Here is a 21,457-nt window from a genome sequence, read left to right on the forward strand (position 1 = left end):
CACAGGGAACCCAGCAAGGACAGCTGCTTCCTCCTGGCAGAATCTGAGTCTCCCTGGCTGGACCCTGCTGTGCAGCAGCCTCCTGTGTGGCCACATAACCCTGCCCCTCTCATCTGCCTTGCAATCTAGGCCTGCGCTGCCCCTTGTGAGGCCACCTGTGTCTTCTAGGAATTTCATAAAACGTTCAGCTCCTTGCAACCCTCCCACCACTGCTTCCCCCACTCCTCTGCCACAGACAGCAAGGAAGGTTGGGTGGACTCAGTGGGCTCTATCCCTGCCTTTGTTCCTTTAGGGCTTTGCCTGCCTGTGACAGGGACACAAAACAGGCCTGCTCTGAGTAGCAGTGTTCCCAGGGGCTCTTGTGGAAGGAGCAGCCCTGGCTGCAGCTGCCCCCTTTCCATATCACGTGAGCCACGGTGGTTGGGTTTTGCGCAGTGTGAGGGTGGCACGTGGCTGCTGTACTTTGGTTTCGTTGCTGCTCATGTGCAGATGTGCAACCTGGCCCTCCAAAATACAGTGTCCTCCCGCAGAGTAGCTGAGTTCTTACTGGTGTGGCTTGAAACTCAGCCTGGTGGAACCAGACCCTGAACCACCCAGAGAACTTGGGCTGCTCCAGACATGGCTGTTTGGCTACCAGAGGTCCACACTGTCACCCCCATCCCACCCCCAGTGAAGGTGGGACAGCCAGCCCTTCTCAGAGAGGGGCCAGCTGCCATCCCTGCACACCCACCAGCCTTGGGCTCTGCTTGTGCACATCTGCAGGGAGTCCAGGCCATTAGCCATGAAAAAGCAGAGGCTGCAGCTGCCTGTCCCTAAGAGCCACTCGTGACCTTGTTGAGGGTGCAGTTCTGCCAGGTGTCCACCAGGTGGCACCAACAGCATATCGGTCCAGCTGCTTGGACTCCATTGGTTCTTGATGCTCTAGCTGTGCCCCTCCCCCTGTAGCCTTTCCTGGCTCTGTCCTATCAAGCTGCTCCTAGGGGCTTCCTGGAGCCTTCTTGCACTGTGGCCCAGGTCATCACTGCAATTTGCTCCATCCTTCCTGGGAGTCCTGCTCTGCCTGATAAACAGCAGCAGGAGCTGGCAGGCAGCCTGGACAGCCTTGGGGGGAGAGGGTTGGGTACAGGGGAGCAGGAACAGTGCTGGTGCCCAGCAGCATCTTCCCTTGGAGTCTCAGGACAGTCACTGGGCCTCTAGCCAAGTCCTTGCACCCCTGAACTCACTGGGATGTGAGGAAAGGGCTCCTGCTGAGCCTGGAGTGCCAGCTTCCCTAGGCCACTAGCCCCACCCAGCCCCGGCAGAGCCAGCCACAAACTTGAAAAGCAATTTTTATTGAAGAGTTTGGAGGGAAAGTATCATAATAGTAAAAATGCTAAAGTTGACTGTTGTAAAAAACGGCGTGGTACAGCAGCGGGTGCCGTCTGGCCAGGGGCAGGAGGGCCAGGACACGGCCTGGAGTAAAGCATCTGGAAGGACAAGTGCTAAGAGACCACCTGAGTGGAGGCCATGACCCGAGGGGAGGGGGCTTTCCTGTCACTAAGATGAACCCCCGAGTGCCTCCACACAGCAGAATAGACAGCAACAACTGAAACTCGTTCCCCTGCCCTGTCAGGCCCACCCCCCAGCCCCATGTGGGGCCAGCTCCAAGGACCTCCTCAGAGGCACAGTCCTTGAGCTAGGGGCTGCCATGTGCCTTCCTGAGGGAATGAAGGTGCTCCCGGTGCCCCCAGGCCGGGGCAGGGGCCTGGTCCTTAAAGGCAGGTGATAGCCGAGAGGGACGGCGGTAGACAGGGCGGTGGCCAGACCCACAGGCCCACATTGCAGGGGGCTGCAGAAGTCTTTAATGTTCTCCTAGGGAATTTAATGTTCTGAGGGCCAAGGCCATATCTGGAGAACAAATCGGATGAAATAAATTAAGAAAAACTGCAGAAGAGTTTTCCTTTTGACCTGGCGGGGAGGCAGGATGCCATCCACAGCAGGAATATCCTCCCACCAGTGGAGGCTGGCATAGCTCCTCCCCAATGCGTCTGAAAATGAGACCATCAGATACAGATCGTCCACATGAGGCTCCTGGGTCCAGGACATCTCGCAGCACAGGGCTGCCAAGGCCCTCCTGGCGGCCCTCAGGCTGTGCCGCTGGCCGAGTAGGAGAACTGGGGGAAGTGTGGCCTGCGCTCGCTGTCCACGCACTCCATGTTGTCATCTGCAGGGCCACAAAGATGGCTCAGACCTAATGCTACCCATCGTGCAGTAGGGCCCCCACCCACAAGCCATGAGCCTGGCCCTCAGAATGCCAATTCCCTACCCTGGTCACTACCAGCCTTCAAGAGGAACTGGATGTTAAAGCATCTGAAGCCAATAAAGCCAGACACTGCTGCCCCAGGCAGAGGCAGTGCCCAGTCTGCCCTGGAGAGAGCGGCTCTCCCTCACCTTGGTCAGGCGGTGTGATGGTGATCATCTGCGCCGTGAACTCCTCATCAAAATACCTGGTATCTGTCTCTGATGTGACCTGGGGCTTGAAGGGTGGGCTGAGCTGCAGTGGGGGACAGGAAAGACAGGTTAGAGGCCTCCCTCCATTCCCCAGCAAACCTCACCTCAGGAGGAGCTGGACCCTCCCAGCGCCTGAGCTCCCCCAGGCAGCACTGCCATCCTGAGAAGGGCACGGCTCTGGGAGGGGTGCTCCTGGGAACCCCAACAGTAAGAGGAGGGACAGTCCTGTTCCCTCCCTGGCTATCATTTACTCAGGTTTTCTTAAGAATGGGGAAGGAAAGGGTCAAAAGCAGACTGGGCCAGGGCACCGGGTGAGCCTGCCTGCCTCTTTCTGCCCAGTGAGCACACAGCATTTGGCTGGGCAAGAACAAAGCTGGGAGAGGACCTCCAGTGGCCCCAGGGTCACAGGCAGGCACTGTCCTTAATCACCTTAGGAGAGGACTACCCCTAGAGGACTCGTGTGGTTTTGGGTCAGGGCTGGGCAGAAGGTGTCAGGAAGCTGGGCAAGAGCAAGGGACCCTGTGTTGCAGGGAGGACTGAGGCATGGGCCTAACCCATCAGTCACATGTGAACTGTGATGGGCATTCAGGAAGGGTATGCTCAGTGACAGGACCCATGTAGTACAGCCCTTCTGCCTGCTAGTGGACTCCACACTGCTGGTAGAGCCGGTGCTGTCCCCCACACTCAAGGGGGCATAGCTCTCCTAGCAGCAGCAGGGCCTGAGGTTGAACCCTGGAGGAACCGGTAGCGAGCAGGAGGTGCCACCTCAGCCAGCCCCCACCCGTGCAGCACTGGGGAAGGACCCTGGTACTGGCACCAGATGCAGTGCAGGCGAGGCACAGGGTATGTGCAGCTCCTCTGAGGGAGGAGGAAGGGCTGGGCCAACTTCCAGGAGGACGGCTGCTGTGTCAGACCCTCTGAGTGCAGGCCACAGAGGGGCATGGACAAAGCTCCTGGTCGCTGGGCCTCGGCAGGCCCAGTGGCCAGTGTGCCAATCAGCCACGCACTACCCTGTGCGTGAGGGAAGGGTACGCGCCCAGGTGGCTGTGCGCATGTGCAGAAGTGAGCATGCTCGCAGGGGAGGAGCCAGTCGTGACTGGTGCATGGGGAGCTTGGCACCTTCTTCTCATACACATCCTGCCACACGATGCTGGCAAAGAAGCGGTGCTGCATGATCTCCTTGGCATCCTCGGAGCCCCCGCCGAGCCTGCAGTGAGACAAGCGAGAGGCTCAGGCCACACTCAGCCGGGCAGCACCTCTGGTGGGACCCAGCATGCCCCTCTGAACAGCTGTGGGAAGCCCCACAGTTAGAGCTGCAGCAGGTTAAGGGCCGCCCCCAACCTGGGCCTGCCCCGCCCCTCTGCCTGGGCCTGTTCCCCCTGAGGACGCTGAGCGCAGGCCACAGATGGGCACTGTCCCACACTGTTGGGCACGGGTCTAGGCACACCTGGGGCGGGGCCAGGAGCAAAGCTGTAGCCAGGCTGGCGCCCTCACCTCTGCTTGGGGTCCTTCTTCAGCAGCCCGGAGAGCAGGGACTTGGCCTCTGGGCCCAGCGTGCGAGGGAAGCGGATCTCCTCCATCAGTATGAGCTCAAACAACTTCTCGTGGTCCTGGTTGTAGAAGGGCAGGCGGCCGCACAGCATCTCGTACATGACCACACCCAGCCCCCACCAGTCCACGGCCCGGCCATAGTCATTGTCCTCCAGCACCTGAACAGGGGCTCAGTGTCACAGCGTGCCAGAACACCGGAGAGGAGGGGCAAGAGGGTGGGGTGCTCAGTGCCATAGTACACACATGACATGTGTGGGGACACCCACCTCAGGGGCCAGGTACTCAGGTGTCCCACAGAAGGTCTTCATGGTGGCGCCGTCCTTAATGCCCTCCTTGCACAGCCCGAAGTCCGTGATCTTAATGTGCCCGTCCTTGTCCAGCATGAGGTTCTCCAGCTGTGCAGGGAGGCCCTGGTCATTGACGCCAAGCCCCACCCCTGGCTCCCGCCAGCCCGTGGCGCACCTTGAGGTCGCGGTACACGACATTCTTCTCGGAGTGCAGGTAGTCCAGAGCGGACACGATCTCTGCGCCGTAGAAACGAGCCCGGTCCTCGGAGAACACACGCTCGCGGGACAGGTGGAAGAAGAGCTGCGGGAGGGGAGCCTAAGGGGCGGCAGGAGGCTCCGCCCCACCCCGGCAGGGGAGGGGTCACCTCAGCAGGCAGCTACTACCCCCAAGCACCACACCACTGGAGCAGGACGTCTGAGGCCCCCAGAGGGACAAGCGCCACCCACGAAGCTCTCCCACTGTGAAGCTGGGCACCTCAGGCAGCAAAGCCATCCGTCTACCCACCCTTTGCCCAGCACTTCACCCAGCCCTACCTCGCCCCCATTGGCGTACTCCATGACGAAGCAGAGGCGGTCGTGAGTCTGGAAGGAATACTTCAAGGCCTGAAATGGAGCACAGCTGGAGCCAGGGCCTGACACAGGCCACCAGGCTGGGCCCAGGCAGCCAAGAGGCACAGGGCTTGTTTTAAAGATGAGCAATATGGGGTCTGGGTTCAAGTCCAAGGGAAAATTAGGGTCTCAAGTGGATAGTGTGCCAGGCTCTGGGGCCACCAGAATCAGGTAAGAAGCTGAGCGTTGGCTTGGGGCTTCTGGCCCTAGGCTCCCAGCTGCCAGGGCTGCCTTCCCATCTGTGCCCAGAGCAGCCTTGTCCGAAGGGAAGGCCCACTGATGACCAATGCTGAGCCTCCTTCAGAAATATTACAGGCCCCTGGTCATGTGCCGCTCCTGGGCCAGCTCCCCAGGGCAGGGGTACACCCAGCCTGCACCTCAACAGTGGTCTGCAGAGAGGCAGGGTGTGGGGTGCTTGGGGCCCAGGGCCTTAGCAGGGTGGAAGACCAAGGTCACCTGCTTTGCCTTCTGTGGACACTGAGCCAGCAAGCACTGCCCAGGCCCATACCAGGTGCCCTCTCACCCAACCTTCCTCTGGCCACATGTGAAGCCCTTGGGTGTGCCTGGAAGACAGGACAGCAGCCCCGTGCCAGTGTCTTCCTGCCCTGCCCCTCCCTGCCTAGGCAGGACGGCGCCCACTCACTGTGAGGAAGGGGTGCCTGGAGTTCTGCAGGACGCGGTTCTCAGTGAGTGTGTGGGCCACCTCGTCCTGAAAGGCAAGGCCAGGTGAGCACCCAGGCCACCCTGTCCCCTGTCCCTGGCCCATATGCTGCCCACCCCATACCTTGGCCACGATGACCTCCTTCTTCAGGATCTTCATAGCATAGTAGCGGCCTGTGGCCTTCTCCTTCACCAGGATCACCTTCCCAAAGGTGCCCTTGCCCAGTAGCTTCAGGTACTCAAACTCATTCATGGTCTGTGGCAGTGGGCAGAGACTACTCAGCACCCTGCTCAGCACCACCAGCCCCAGGGGCAGAACCATCTGCTGGACAGTGTACAAGGTGGTAGGGCCTGTATCACTCTGGCAGGCTAGGTGTGGATTGGGGCCCCACCCTCACACCTGTGGGCCTGTGGGACAAGTGGGAGGCCAGTGCTCACAGCAGAACTGGGCAACACCCCAGGCCCTCTGGCCACTGTCCTGACTTCACTTCTAACACAAGGGGGTGTCCAGGGAGGGAGCAAGGCCTCCTGTCAGCAGAGGCAGGGGCTGGGCCTCACCACGCGGTGCTTGGGCTTAGCCAGGGACACCTCCATCTCCTCTGCTCCCGAGTTATCACTGGGTGAGCCCGAACGGAAGTCCATCATCTCTTCCTCTTGCCTCTTGAGTCCATCAGCCACGGTCTGAATGGCTGTTGTCCACTCCTCCCTGCAGGGGCTCAAGTGAGACTTTGGGCACCTGCAGGGACTCCACCATGCATCGCCCACAGCCAGCTGGCAGTTCCAGCTCAGGCGGCTGTCTGACCCCAGGCAGAGCCCTGAGGGGCCACCTGGCCTAGACTGCACACATTCCAGGACACTGAGTCCAGCCCCAGCAGGATAGCATCCCCTCCCACCCTGTGTTCATTTCCAGCCTCAGTTTCCCCACCTATACCCTACAGGCCTAGGCTAGTTTGCAAAATGACCTCTGAGGAGGGCCATCTGCCAACCCAGGCATCCATCTTCAACCCTGGAGGCCACCTTCTGCAGCCAGGCCCTTGCCCTCACCCCACATACCGCTCCTCAGGCGTCTCCACATGGAAGGTGCGTTCGATGACCGTAGTCCACTGCAGGCAGCGGATGATGAAGGTGTTGGGCCTGGGCCGCTCTGTCTTCATCAGCATGGCATTCTGGGTGGGCAGGGAGCATCTGTCTGCACTTGACCTCCCTACAGTGCTGCCCAGAGGGACTAGGGCCCTATTCCAGCTGGGACACTCTACTCTGGAGCTGCAAGGCACCCCAAGAGGGTGTCCGGGGCTGTGAGGTCAGCCCCATACCATCGCTCCTCCCCAGTGCTTCCTGTGGTCTCTGAGCCCCAAATAGTGCCAGAGCCCTGAGGAGGGCAATGGAGGTTCGTGGAGATTGGGGCCACAGCCACCCTTCCTACCAGGCAGGGATCTCTTGCTGTTTTCCCAGCCACAGCTAGAGCACCTGCAGAATATGCTCATCTGCAGCACACACACCTGGAGCAGTTCAGACCTGGTGCACACACACCTGGAGCATGCACACCTGCCATGGCTGGATTGTGAGGGACACACCAGGCCCTGAGGGGTATGAGTGCTATGAGCAGAGAGGGCGTCTCACAGGACTCTGTGGGCAGGAGGGGCTGAGGGGCCAGCCCAGGGGCCTCCCGCATTCCATCGTCCAGGCCCTGGCAACGCAAGGGGCTGGCTGGCTCCACTGAGTGAGCAAGGGGCCGCCTGCCAGGCCTGGGGGCCGGGAAGGGGCTTGGGGCCCAGCCTTGGGGAAGGACCTGATCAGCACGGTGGGAAACCTGCCTGGGCCCTGTCATCTGGGCACACGGCCTCCTGCTCATTCCCAGAAAGCCTGTCAGTGGGAGGCAGTGCCCAGAGCTGGGGTCTCGCCCCGTCACACCAGATCCCATCCTCAGAGAAGCTCCTGGACGGGGGCTACAGCACAGCCACCCACTCCATGCTCTGCTGCTTAGCAGGCCCCAGAGGCTGGCACCGCCCTCTGTGTGCCACCTCCAGAGCCCCTCTCCTCTTCCCTGCCCTCAGCCAGGGCTGCCTCCCAACAGCAAGGCCCTGCTTTGGGAACCCAGGGAATATGGCCTCCTCCCCACCCCACAGAGGGGAATCAAGGAGAGCTTGCAGGGACCCTACTAGGGGATGGGGGGTCTGCTTCCTGGGTCTCTTCCCATATGGGGACCCACCACTGCAGGGCCAGCAGCTCGAGGAACCAGGAAAAAGGAAATCGGGGCTCAGAGAAATCTGATCCTGAAAAGGCCCCCACAGGAGGCCCCTCGACCAGGAGCCCCATAGGGCAAGGCCTCTGCTCCCTGATGAGGAGCCTCATCTGATGGTAGGGCTGCTGACATCCTCCCCTCGGCCCAGCGCCAGGCACACAGGAGGGGCTGGTGAGGAGCAGGTGGGGGTCCTTCCCCATCCAGCCTGGGGATGGCAACCTGTACATCTCCTCCTCCAAGGCCCCAGAACCCTGGGGACAAGCAGGGTGGAGGGGTTAGAGGACCCAGGATCCCAGGAGGGTGAGCGGAGCCACCTGGTGTGAAGGGTGACATGAGCAAGGGACCAGGGGTAGAACCCAGGTCTGGGGCATCGCACTGCACATCCAGATGCAGCCCGAGACGGATCCCAGAGACCTGCCTTGAGCCCACTGCTCCAGATGTCCCACAGCTGATCCCTCACCACCCACACAGTCACACCTGCATGCCTGGCCAGCACCCTGGGCCAGCCCCTGGGAAGACTGGGCCACAGGGTGGCCCCACGGGAAGCAGACCAGACCGGGAGGTACACCTGCCCCAGCGTCTCAATCACTGTGGCTCGTGTGGGCTGGAACCTGCAGATGCCCCCAGGAGACAGCCTGGAACAGCCTTGCCACCTTCACCCATCAGGAGGGTGGGACACAAGCTAGGAAGGCACAACAGGCCCCACAGGCCAGGGCTCTGGGGGTAAGGGAGGTGGTGCTCTCTCTCTGTGCCCTCCCCACCAGGGGGTATCCCAGTGGGTGCTCCTGGCTGCTCTGTTAAGCCCCAACCAGAGGAAGACCCAGTCTCCCCAGAGGCCAGGCTCTGTCCACAGGTGAGACCCCTCGTCCTTCCAAGCAAGAGTACCAGGGCTGGGAAGTAGTTTGGATGGCCTGGGCCCAGTCAGCATTGGCCTCTCAACAGTCCTACAGAAGGTGACAGGAGCCAGCTCTGCTAGGCCTGTTCCTAGGGACGACACAGAGGCCAAAAGAGGGCCTTGGCAGGGAGTTTGGTGGGCACAGAAAGCTCTAGCCCTGCTCAGCCACCTCATTCCAACCCAAGGTGGCCAGGGGGACACTTACGTGCCACAGAGAAGTTATTGAGGGGGGACTCCCTCTGGTCAACATCCTGGGGCCGCTCCTTGTAGCCGATGAAGGTCCCGTCATTCTTGAGGAGGAAGTATCGTGGCCGCCAAGTCTTGATGTACTCCCCTGTGGGACAGGGCTGTGAGGGTCTATGTCAACCCCCTCCTGGCCCCACCCCACAGGACATGTGCATGGGCAGCAGGCTGGGGTGGGCTGCTTGTGACAGCGCTGGGTCCAGGGGAGGCAGGCTTGCTGGCGTTTCAGGCCCAGGGCACCCAGACTCAGGGAGTAGCACTGATGGGGAAATGGGGAGGGGCCAGAGGGCACGCAGGGTCTGGCAGATGGCAGCCACAGGTGACAATGGCATGTGTGGCTGCCTACCACAGCCAGAACCTGGTGTCTGGAGGGGAGAGGACCAGCACCACAACCCTGGCAGAAGTTGATCTCTGTGCCGGAGTCAGCCAGAGGGGCAGAGCTGCCGACTGGGGGCATGGAGTACCCCTCAGCACCATCCATTGACCAGACCCAGGAGGCACCCAGAGCTGGACACCGTGGGCATCAGGACCCAGGCTGGGACTACTCTGGGTCAACCAGGTGCACGGGAACATCCCCCTCAAGTTTTGCAACATCAGCCGTAAGCAGGCGTTCACATGTAGGAACCAGAGCAGATGTCCTCTGTGAGCTCACAGTGACTGTCATTTTTCATACTGACACCCGGAAAAAATGTTTCATTTACATTTTGCCGAGCAAGGAGTCTGAAGAGCAACGGGGAGCTCACTAATGAGGCGACTTCTTCATCTGCAGGGACACTGGGCAGAGGGCAGAGGAGCCGGCCCATGGGCAGGGTCCTCCTGCCACACTGAGCTCTGGACGAGGGCACCTGGAGGGACGTGGGGGACAAGCAATGGCTCTGTCACCAGGCCATCTACCACTGGGTCCAGCAGGGTGATGCCTAGGTGCTTAGGCCCCCAGTGCATGGTACACTTGCTATGGCCAGGCACCCAGGGGACCAGGCTCCAGCCCATGGAGATCGTCTCCTGGGGTGTATGGGTCATAGAGGGCCAGGCAAAGGTGCTGCTCCTCTCCCCACAGCCCTGAGGGTCCTGGCCAGCCTGCCTTCTCTATCCAAGGCCACACTGCATCCTGGTGTTCCAGGTGGGTACACTGTCCTCCTAGTGCTGTGGGTTGGGACCCTCTGAGAGCCACTTCCTTCCTGCATAGAAGCCTGTTCCCCCTCGAGGCCACCCACCTGCCAGGTGCAGGCCGAGGGAACTCTGGGTACAGTGCACCCCCTGGGCTCCCCCTCCCTGTGGCTCCCACTACCCAGACACTGCAGCCAGACGCTCCACAAGCAATGCAGAGGCCTGGCCTCATTCTGCATGGCCTGAAGTGGGAGTGCCTGTCATGGGAGTGGCCCCCGGCCAGCCCCAGGGTGGCCAGAGCCCACTCTCAGGCTACACCCCCAGCCCGAGAACCTGTCCTCAGCACTTAGGAAGGGGCAGGGAGGAGCTCTCCGAGATGCTGTGCAGAGCTCACATGTGGGAAGGTACCTCCAAAGGAAGGAAAGATGTCACCCGCTTTTTGCTGGCCTACAGCTCACGTGGCCGCAGGGCAACTGCCAACCCAGCTCCAACACCTCTGGCCCTGGATCCCATGGCCACTTGGGGCCTTGCCTAATAGCCAATGCCAACGCTGGAGAATGGAGTCTGAAACCCCAGCAACTGGCCTCCCCCAGCACAAACCCCGGGCCAGCTCTGCCTAGGTCAGAGCACCCCACCTGCAGCTCTTCCAGGAGACCCTCCCTGTGGCCTCAGGGCGTGGGAGGTGCAGCAGGCAGAGACTCCAGAGATCAGGCAGAGCCGGCTGGGGGGCTGCACGCCCACCCCATCCTGCCCCTCTTACCCCCCACGTGTGCCCACCCACCAGCGCCAGTCTGGAGCTGTCGGCCCCTGATGGAGTGCCTCCCATCTCGCCAGCTGCCGCTCCCCAGGATGCTAACTGAGCAGAGAAGCTGATGAGCACCGCACCCGCTCACCCCGGAAATCCATCTTGATCCCACCACCATGGCCCCCCGTGTGCCCCACATAGCCCCCAGCACCACCCGGCACTCAGTGCGCCCGCCTGGCTCCCAGCCCTGACCCAGATCTGTCTCCTCCCAGCTAGTGCTCTACAGTCCCAGCCCCCCATGGCCCCTGAGCATCCTAGGACAGGAGGTTCTAGGAGCCAGATCTGGGGGTGCCCAGCCCCCCCAGAGATCTCAGGAGGGGCTCGGTATCCTCCCCTTCCCAGCTTTCAAGGCCCTGGGCCCAGGAGACTCGGGTGCGCAGAGGGACAAGGACAGGACCTGAGCAGGCCTTTGCATGCAGCAGCCTGACACGCAGGAAAACCCTCCAGAGGGGAGCAGGGCCCTGGGGCCAAGGCTCCAGGACACACACATCTCTTTCTTCACCCCACCTCATGTCCAGCCGGGCCATCACTCAGGGTGTCCACCAAGCCAGCTGCAGCATGGGCCATGGCCTGCATGTTAATGTGTTCAGCCCAGACAGAAGGCTAGGCCAGCAGCCAGCTCAGACAACAGCACTCACTCCAGGGCTGAGTGACACAAGATGGACAGGTGGAGGACATGGCTGCCCTTGTGGTCACAGGATGCCTGTGGAGTAGCACTTGCCCACCCCTGGGTCTCTAGTGCCAGATCCAGGCCTCTCTCCACCAGTCTCACCAAGCTCCACACACCAACAGGAAGAGACTGACCCGAAGGGGCCACCCTTCTTCTTTAGTGTCACCAGAGGTACGGGCACTCACCCTGGCTGCCAAGCTCCATACCCCATCACAGCTGCTGAATGTCTTGCACTTGGGTGGGAGTCCAGCCTGGAGGGACTGTGCCAGCCAGTGTCCTCCTCTCCCTGAACAGCCCACAGGGCAGCAGAAGGACAAGGTCCCCCAGCGAGCCCATGTTCCAGACAGATGTAAGGCAGTGATAAGCTGCAAGGCCAAGACTGCCCCTCAGGCTGTCACCCCTAGACAGGGTACCTACTGCTCTGCACAACCAGGGCCTTCTCCTGCTCTCCACTTGGGGGACGGCAAATCACAACAAACCCCCAGGCCCCGGGGCACCCCCAACAAACCCTGGAGCTCAGGAGGGACCCACAGTCCATGCCAGGTGCAGCGCAGCCTGGGCCTCAGCCCGGCACTGCAGCAGTTCCACTTCCCGTGAGCAGTCAGTCAGGACCCTATGCCAGCTGTGAAGACATTGTGGCCCATGCCCATCCCCACTCCAATGCCAGGACTCCTGGGCAGGGCAGAGGCAAGACCTCAACCAGCCTCCAGGATTCCCTAGAGCCTTCCCTGGAGGCAGAAGAGCCAAGGAGGGGAGGGGACCCCTGCTGTGCCCACCCCCAAGACCAGGTCCTGTCAGGCCCAGGGAAAGAATACACATAGCCAGCAGAAGTCCATACCCGCCATGGCCCGTGTACAACTTGGGGATCCAGGCACAAGGAGTTGGATACAGGGCAGGCAGTGTCCCCCATCCTCTTGTAGCCCCTAGGTCCCTCAGTATCCCTGAGGGTCAGCCCGTCCTGTGCTGAAGGCTGAGGTTCTGGCAGGCCAGCCTCTCCAGGAAGTCTCCTCACCCAACCTCCCACAACCCAAGTGCTACCATCAGGGCCACAAGGCCAGTGCTTGGGGAGAAGACAAGCCAAGGCCTGCCCTCTCCACGCTGGGCCACGGGTCCTAGGGCACCCATAGCCCAGGCCCCACCTGGGCCCTCCTGAGTTGCTGTGACTCAACCCTCCAAGCCACGCCACCAGGCCACCAGGTCCTGAGCTCCATGAACATCCTCTGAAAGTCCCCAGTTCTCGGGAAACTGCTGGATAAACACTTTGCCACAGCGGCGATGACAGGCGGCAGCTGGCAGGGGGCCAGGCGGCACCGAGCTGTTTCTCCACAGCAAAGTGAGCCCCAGCAGGCCTGGGGAGCAGGCGCCAGCTGACAGCGGGACCGCACGGTCCCCTGCCGCAGACACATCCATCGCCCACCGACAGCTGCCGGGCGCCCATTTACCTTCTCCAGCACACTGAGCAGACGGCCCTGCTGACAGCAGCCCACAGGCTATGTGTCCAGCCCTCGCTGCCTGCTGGCTGGGCAGTGGGCAGCACGGGTCATCTCCAAGGCCCAATGTACCAGGCCCCTGCCTGGGTCAGAGTCCCACTGTTCCTTATCCCAGCAGGGTCCACAGGCAGGTGGACCCTGTGACCACGAGCCAGAGAAGGAAGGGAAGAGGCCATGTGATCAAGGCCACAGACTCGGCCTGATACAGCCCAGCCAAGGGCACACGAGCTGCCCCCTGAGTGAGCCCTTCTAAAGACGGCACTTGGGGTCTGAATAGGGATGGGGCACAAGCATCCTTGGTCAAAAAGGTGTCCAGCCCCTGCCCAGCAGAGGCTGATGCTACACAGATCCTGGCTGCACCTTTCTCCAGCCGGAGATCCTGCCCCACTCTCCCAGAAAGCCCAGCTGGGTGGCAGGGGTCATTACGTCCACTAGCTCTCTACAGAAGAAACCAAGACTCAGAGGGACCCTCAATGTCACAGACATGAGCCAGAGGTGCAGTGGTGCACGCCTGCAATCCCAGCAGCTCAGGAGGCTGAGGCAGGAAGATCACGTGTTCAAAGCCAGCGCCAGCAACTTAGCAAGGCCCCAAGCAACTCAGGGAGGCCCCCGTCTCCAAATAAAATATAAAACAAGAGCTGGGGATGGGGCTCAGTGGCTAAGTGCCTCTGGGTTCAATCCCTAGTACCAAAAAAAAGAGAGAAAAAGGCAGATATGACCAAAGCCCCAAGTCCTGCTGGGACACACCCTGAGCTCCTTCCTCACAGGTCTCTGGTCTTCACGCAGGCTGGCAACAATGCACACACAGGAGGGAGAGGGGAGGGCGGGCCTGGCACCATTAAACCCACTCTTGCCAAGGTATGGCTGAAGCACGGGGCCCCTCAGCTCCTCCGGCCACTCCAGGGCAGCACTGCTGGGCCTGTCCTCCAGGCCCCCATCCCCCAAACTGCGGCCCCCAAACCTCCTGCTGAGCTGCAGCAGAATGCACACCAGGTCCCACCCACCCAGCCCTTCTCCCAGACCCCACATCCTCCAGGACACTGCACAACACCCACCCCTTGGCAGAAAGGGGCCATATTGGACCCCTATAGGACACAGCTGGTTCTTGTCCCCCAGATCATCCCACTCAGCAGTGTCCACGGCCTCTGCACTCAGCAGGCAGCCCTGCCCCATGCCCACCACCTGGCTTCAGGTCACCCCCATCTGGCAGCCAAACACCTGCCTGTCTCTGGCCACCCTACTTACTCAGCTGCAGCCCACTGACCAGGTGCCACCCACTCTGCTCTGGCCAAGCCATCCCTGCCTGCAGTCTGTGTTAGAACCCACACGCTGGGGCCTCCTGCCACCCATTCTACCTGCCTCCCCACCTAAGGGCGGCACAGCAGGGGCAGTTCACTCAGCCCACACAAAGGGGCCCGTGAAGGAATATGCTCTGGAGGGGCGGGGAGGACAAGGGGCTGCTCCTGTCCTGCTCCAGGAGGGGGCTCCTGCCCCAGCCAGTCCTGGCCTGGACCCCCACACAGCACCAGGCCCAGGGGCTCCGGTCCAGGGCCTGCAGGCCCCACACGAGCCCAGATGGGCCCAAGCAAGAGAGGTAATGAGGTTCCCAGTAGGACAGAGGACAAGGAGCCAGGATGGGGTGAGCAAGCAGAGCCACCCTGTGGGGGACAGGGAGCTCAGGAGGAGGGGTGGAGAGGAAGCCTGGGAGCCACCACTTCCCAACCCTGACAAAGCTTTGGGAAGCCTGAGCAGGGGCTGAGCCTGCAGGGGAGGCAAGGCGAGGGGACGTGACCCAGAGCTCTGCGCCAGCAGGCCACCCCCAAGCCCCACCCCCTCAGTGACAATGTCTTAAGATACAGACTTATTATTACTTCCCAGGGTTAGAGTTCCCCAAGGCAGGGGGACAGAGGGGCCACACAGCCTGAGTGGGGACAAGTGCTCCAGCAGGCAGGGTCATCCTGGCCGGGGCCTGGGGCCAGCTCTGGGCTAGGGGAGCCTCTGGGTGGGGTGTGCCAAGCGGGCACAGCAGTGGCCTTATGGCTGTGGGGCAGTCCTGGGCAGCGGGCAGCGGTCCCACTCCTGTTGCAGGAGGGCCCAAAGCTGGGCACTGGCCCTGGGCCTCGCCCGGGGTTCTCGGGAGGGGTGAGTGCCCTGCCAAGCCCCTCCCTGCGGCGTTTCTAAGAGCCCCCACTGAAGCCTTGATGAGAGGGGGTGGCCAGTCACTTGGGGGCTGTCCCACCACACTTCTGCCCCTGTGCAGGCCTAGTGTCCCACCTGCCAGTGCTCTCCATGCCGCCCTACAGGGTGGACAGCAGAGCAGGTCAGGAGGTGGCCCCAGGACCCTGCTCCTACTCACACCATCCTTCCCTGTGACCCCCACCATAGAGTCTGGCCCCCTACAGGACACCCATGCCCAAAGAGGACAGGCAACCAGGCAGCAGAAGCAAGAGCACTCCCCACTCAGAGCCACCAGGCTCATCGGCCCCAGGGCCAGGCTAGGCCATTGGTGAGTGACCCCACGCCCCCAGCGTGAGGCTGCCCAGCTTCCTCTTTTGTTGTTTGTGTTGAAGGGTGAGCGCAACACATTCACCAAGCAGGAAACGGCCCCGCACCAGCCAAGCCAAGGCTGCCGCCATCGGCCAAGCACCATGTCACCAGGCCCGTCCCCTGGGCTCAAAGGCTGGCACACGTTGCCTGCCTTCTCCCTGCACACCTACACATCTCTTCCAGTCTGTCCCCATGGCCAGCACATGTCCTCCTTAAGGAGGACACTTGGTGCTCACTGGTCAGGCCAAGGGCATAGCAGGGCCCCCGGGGAGCACCTATGGCCAACCCACACCTGACCCCAGGGAAACGGAGGCCCAGGGAAGCTGGCAGCACTGCTCACAGGTTCAGGGGCCTCCAGGGGGCTTCCCTCAGTGGTTCTGCAGAGCAACTCCCACCTTTGCACTCAAGCAGTTGACCTGCAACCCTTGCTGTGCACGCTGACACGGGTCACCCGGCCCCACAAACTACCTTCCACTCATGTCCGCTCAGCAAAGCTTCGGCCTCCCAGGAGAAAGGGAGCTGGGCTGTATCCTCAGGGTGCAGACCCCCGCCCACACAAGGACCCTGGGACTAGCTGACAGCATGGCCAGGGCCACAGCTGGGCATGCACGGGGATCTGTGTCACTGAAGTGGACCACTCTGCACCCCAGAGCCCCCAACAGGGACAACCTGTGCCAGGACCTCAAGACTGAACCAGAGTGGGTAGGAGGGAGACAATACCCAGGAGGCCCTCAGGGCCAGAGCCAGGCCTCAGTATCCCCACTATGCCTGAAGGGATCTGGGTCAGGGGGAAGGTCCATGCCAGGATGGGGCAGCCTGGCCCCGGGCAGAGGCCTAGCTTCCAGGCGTTAAGTTAAACTGAGGCCAGGCACATGCCTGCAATCCAGCTACGCAGGAGGCTGAGGCAGGAGGATGGCAAGTCCCAGGCCAGCCTGGACAACTTAACAGCAAGACTCTGTCTCAAAACAAAAATTAAAAAGGGTTGCAAGGGGCTGGGGATGTGGCTCAAGCAGTAGCGTGCTCGGCTGGCATGCGTGCGGCCCAGGTTCGATCCTCAGCACCACATACAAACAAAGATGCTGTGTCTGCTGAAAACTAAAAAATAAATATTAAAAAAAATTCTCTCTCTAAAAAAAAAAAAGGGTTGCGAACGTAGCTTAGTGGTAAGTAAAGCACTGCTGGGCTCAAGCTCAGGACCACACATACAAGAGGAAAACCCAGAAAGTCCAAATGAGGTCCCAACAGGCCTCCTACACACACCCAGGCATACACACCTTGAAGACCCACTCAGGCGACCACATCTGGGACAGGTTGGCTCCCTCTACCTCCACCCCATGGCCTCAGGCTGCTTCCTCTGCTGGGCCCTGCTGGCCCCTGGGAGACTGGGAGGTGCCCACTGGTCAGCACACACTTCTACTTCCAGAGTTCATCCTGACCCAGCCTCCTGGCCACCCTCCCCTCCCTCTCCTCATCCAGCCACCTGCCGTGAGTCAGGGACACTGAAGACAAGCATGGCCAGGAGGATGACAGTGGGGTCCTTGGCTGGAGGCTTGACCAGAGCGGCTGTCCACAGGGCAGGGTGGAGCGGGACCTGTCAGCACTGGGGCAAGGAGACAAAGGTGGCCCAGGCTTTAAGGGGACCACACTCCAAAAGCAGTGGCGCAGCCGGCCTGTTGCACAGCACAGAGCTCTCCTCTTGGAGGCCAAAAACTGGATGCCCTGGGCCAAGCCCAGCCACCTGCAACCTGCCCCAGGGTGGCTCCTGAATGCCTGCTCCCAGGAGCTCACCTGAGGCAGACCTCTGGAAAAGGGAAGCGGGCAGCACTGATCTGGCCTGGCCACCCACCGGGTGGTACTGCAGCTTCCTCCACAACCCACCTGGGGCTGCCTGGTTGGGCCACCTCCCCACGAGCTCTGGCCCTCAGCAGCTTGCATCCATGATCCTGGGATGGCTCCCTGTTAGACACATGGGGACATGGAGGCCCAGGGATGCCTGGCCAGCTGCAAGTCTGTCAGCAGCTCTGGCTCTGGTGTGGGTGATTCCGGCAGGCATGTTCTGAACACAGCCTGGGGCCACTCCCCAGAGATGGGTGCCCACCACCTCAGTGGCAAGAGAAAGAGCCTGGGCCTGGTCTGCAGACATGGCCGTCTGGCCCCTCATTTGTAGTAGGACACCCATCCACTCTCATCCCCACACCTACACAGCCCCAGAAGGCATGGTCACCCCACATGGGGCCAGCCCAGGTGGCCATGGTGGGCTGTGCCTGGGGACTTGGGCTGAGAACCAGTGTATTCCAGGTCCCGATGCAGGGGAGCCAGCAGAGAGGCAGACCCAGGCCCACCCTGGACAGGTCACTCCCAGGTGGCAAAGACAAGTGGCCAGGGCATCAGAGGGCTGGAGGACACCTGTGTCGCCCCCCTCCCCCACTAGGAGGTCCAGGGCATTCAGAAAGCAGGGCAGTCCAAGCAAGGGCCCTGGGCCAGAGCAGAACTCAGAGGGACCATGCAGGAAGGTGTGCAGTCTACCTCCCATGCCCGGCCACCCTGCTAGAGCCCATGCCCCTGGGCTGGGGCTAGAGGAAGACGAGTGGGGCTGGGGACAGGACCCTCTCCCCTGGTGTGGCTGGCACCAGGCAGCAGGGCCTGGAGGCTGCTGAGACTGCCTGGATGGTAACCCCCACTTAAAGGGTCCCCCTCCATCCCACCAGGACAGGGCGTCACAAGCAGGGGGACCCCCACAGACCACGAGCCCCCTGCACCAGGTCTCTACCCCACCCATTCCCACTGTGTAAATGGGGAAGCCAAGGCCCGAGGTGCTGGAGGTGCACAGAGCAGCCCCATGGGGTCTCTCGGATGCCCCCTGAGGCCCGCTTGCCTCCCCCCAGGTCCTTTCCGAAGGTACAACCAGAGTGGCAACCTGGTCACCAGGAGCCCAGGCCTCAGAAGTGCTCCTACCCAAGTCTGGCTGGCTGCCACAGGCCCTGTGTGACTGGGGCCAGGCACCTCCTGGGTTGGCCCCAAATCTAAGTCACTCAACAAGCATTCACCAAGAAAACAGACTGTTTGGGGCACAGAAAAGGGTCAGGGGTCAGGGCTATGAGATGAGGCAAAGGGTGAGATGTGGCTGAAGGGCCTGGGAAAGTAGGCAATGGCTCCATGGACCCAGGCCCAGCAACACCGACCAACCGAGCTCCAGCACACAGCTGACCACACCCTCAATCCCCACCTCAAGCCCTGGGCCCTGGCACCTCCCAGCCACCCTGCAGCCTCCTCCAGCAGCTCCCAGACCTGCCCTACTGGGGAGCTCCCGTACGTCCCCCAGAACCCTGCCTCATGATACCCACTTCCACCATGACTCCCTGTCTGGGGGGCCTGGGGCTGCCTCCTCCCCTCAAGACACGGGGTTCATCTGCTGGAGGTGGAGTGCGAGGAGTGGTGAGCTGCTGGCACGGATCGCCAGAACTTCCCGGGGAGCAGGTTTGCAGGAAGAGGAAGTCAGAAGGGGGCAGGCTAATGTCCGCCCTGGTACAATAGGGAGTGGCTTGCCCAGGACCCCTGGCTGTGAAGTCCACCTCCAGCAGGACAGAGGGGAGAACAGCGGGAAGGCGAGGGCTACACTCAGGTCTTATTCCCCTGCTCCTCGCTGGGCCCCTTGGGCAGCGTCCTTCCCCTGGGCTACGGGGCCAAAGGAGTGGGAAGGCGGGGGGGCGGCCAGCTCTGCAGCTCCAACACAAACAGGCCCCAGTCGGCCAGGGCCCTGGGTGGAGCAGAACCCCCTCCCCGGAGTCCAGGCCTCAGGTGGGCAACAGGCCAAGCCCAGCAGCCTGCCCTGCCCTGCCCTCAGGAGCCCTTGGGCAGTGCCTCAGGCTGCCAGCGTGCCAGGCCTGGAACTGCTGGGTCCTCGCCGCCTTCCAGGAAAGCCAGGAGGAAGGCTGGAGTGGCCTGGCGTGCCCCGCCCACCAGGCCCTGCCAGGCAGGGGCCCGAACAGCAGGCCCTGCACAGGGCCTCCCCTCCCACTCAGGAGGCCCACAAGGCTGTGACCTCCACACTGTGGCGGGGTGCTAGGTCCAGGAGCCTCAGGAAAGCGGCCCCTCCTCCCAGCTGGCCTGGCACAAGCCCCCACACCTGAAGGAAGCCCACAGGCCGCCGGCCCCACTGGCTCCAGGACCCCAGGTAGACCAGGGCTCACTCCCTGGCCCTGCCCTCCAGGGCCAGCCTGAGGGCAGGCACTGACCTCGTTTGTGTAGCCACCCCTCTTTCACGATGGCCACGTCGTTCATGGTGTCCGTGGCCCCTGCTGGCCGGGGCGGCCCAAGGGTGCAGATACGCTCCTCCAGCAGGCTCCCTCTGGGCTCTGGCGGCCTAGCTACAGCCTCTAGAAGAAGCAAACAGAGAGTGTGTGAGGGCCGTCTGCTGGGGGTGCCCCCCAAGCTCTCAGAGAGCCCCGGGGCCATGCTCCTCGCCACCTCAGCCAGGGTCTGCCTTCCCTGTGGCCCCTCCCGGCTCCCAGCCCCCATCCTCACCCACCCTCCTCTGCCAGCCTGCCTACCCCCCACAACACCAGGCCAGGCAGAAGCCCACGCCACTGGACACTGCTCTCCAAACCCATGTGCTCAGAGCAGCTGTCACGCTCACCTCCCAGGTCTAGGTGCAAACCACTTCCACCCCAGAAAGCCCTCTGGGGTATCCCAGCCTCCTCCACCTGCTGCACCAGCTGAGAGAACACCTCCTCCAGGCAGCCTTCTGACCCTTTCACCAACCCTGATGACGTGACCCTCTCTGCTCTCCCTGTCCAGGTCATTTCCAGTCACAGGTTGAGATTCCCCAGGGCAGGGCCCCGGGGCTCCTCCCTCCTGCCCCCACCACTGGGAAAGCAGAAATTCAAACGAGAAGGCAGGGCCAGGAGAGCAGCGGCTGAGCCCTCCAGGGTGAGACTGAAAACCTCCCCAGGCCCCTCCTAAACCACAGAGCCCCTGCCGCTCTGAATCTGGTTCATTCATTCAGCCAACATGTACCAGGCATCTCTGGTTTTGCCAGGCCCCGCACTGGGACTTGGGGACAAAGAGATGTTCAGATGGTCCTGTTAGTAAGGAGCACCCAGAGCAGGGTGGTTTCAGACCCATAATTACAGCATTCAGGAGGCCAGAGACGGGGAGGAGGGGCACTGAACAAGCCCCTGCCCTGCAGTGGCCTACCAGCCAGCCATCACCAAAGTACACTTTGCCCATTGATCCCACAGGGCCCTCTCCACAGCTCCCAAGCTGGAAGAACTCCTAGGCATCCCTCAAAGCCCCATTCCCACGTCACCAACTCTGGGCATCCTGGAAAAGAGTGCTCGGACACTCTTCCTGCCAGCAGCCTTCCAGGAGGGCACTCTAAAGACAGGCTCAGGAGAGGCCCCTGAGGACCACTGTGCGATGGATCCCAACACAGCAGCCCAGACACTGCCACAGGCCACCTCTCTGGCCTCCTGAGGTACAGGATAGGCACCCCCTGAGAGTCACTTTGCCTTAATTGTCTTAAACTAACTTGACACAGCAGGAAGGCCCTGCTGCCTGTGTCAAACGTCCCAACAGGGAAGACCACGCCTGGCCCTGAGGAACTCTGAGGAACTCCAGGTGCTCAGCAGGTCCTGCGGGAGTGTCAGGAAGCAGGACTAGAGGGCTAGGCCCAGCAAGGGCCCACAGGGGGATCTCTGGGCGTGGCCTGAAGGCAGAGCTGGACTGGAAAACTCCGATGTCCCCCACCTCACGCGCCAGGCCTGAGGCCTGCTACTGACAGTCAGACAGCTGTCCAGAGATGTATGTAAAAATATATCCATGCACACAGAAGTGTCCACACCAAATCAGAGGCATGGCCT

General features: G+C 61.7%; 1 protein-coding gene across 1 annotated transcript; it reads right to left on the reverse strand.

Annotated features, from left to right (window-relative positions):
- Positions 1 to 1,315: 1,315 nt before the first annotated feature.
- On the reverse strand, positions 1,316 to 19,972 carry Akt1 (AKT serine/threonine kinase 1). Its single transcript, XM_013362580.4, is given in 14 exon segments — positions 1,316 to 2,203; positions 2,431 to 2,533; positions 3,610 to 3,697; positions 3,985 to 4,199; positions 4,308 to 4,436; positions 4,504 to 4,629; positions 4,863 to 4,931; positions 5,581 to 5,646; positions 5,722 to 5,853; positions 6,156 to 6,303; positions 6,651 to 6,757; positions 6,759 to 6,763; positions 8,940 to 9,068; positions 19,832 to 19,972. Coding segments are annotated over 14 exon segments (1,443 nt in total). The 5' UTR covers positions 19,878 to 19,972; the 3' UTR covers positions 1,316 to 2,123.
- Positions 19,973 to 21,457: the final 1,485 nt, after the last annotated feature.

This window comes from Ictidomys tridecemlineatus, chromosome 5, assembly GCF_052094955.1.
Source record: "Ictidomys tridecemlineatus isolate mIctTri1 chromosome 5, mIctTri1.hap1, whole genome shotgun sequence".
Lineage (NCBI taxonomy): Eukaryota > Metazoa > Chordata > Mammalia > Rodentia > Sciuridae > Ictidomys > Ictidomys tridecemlineatus.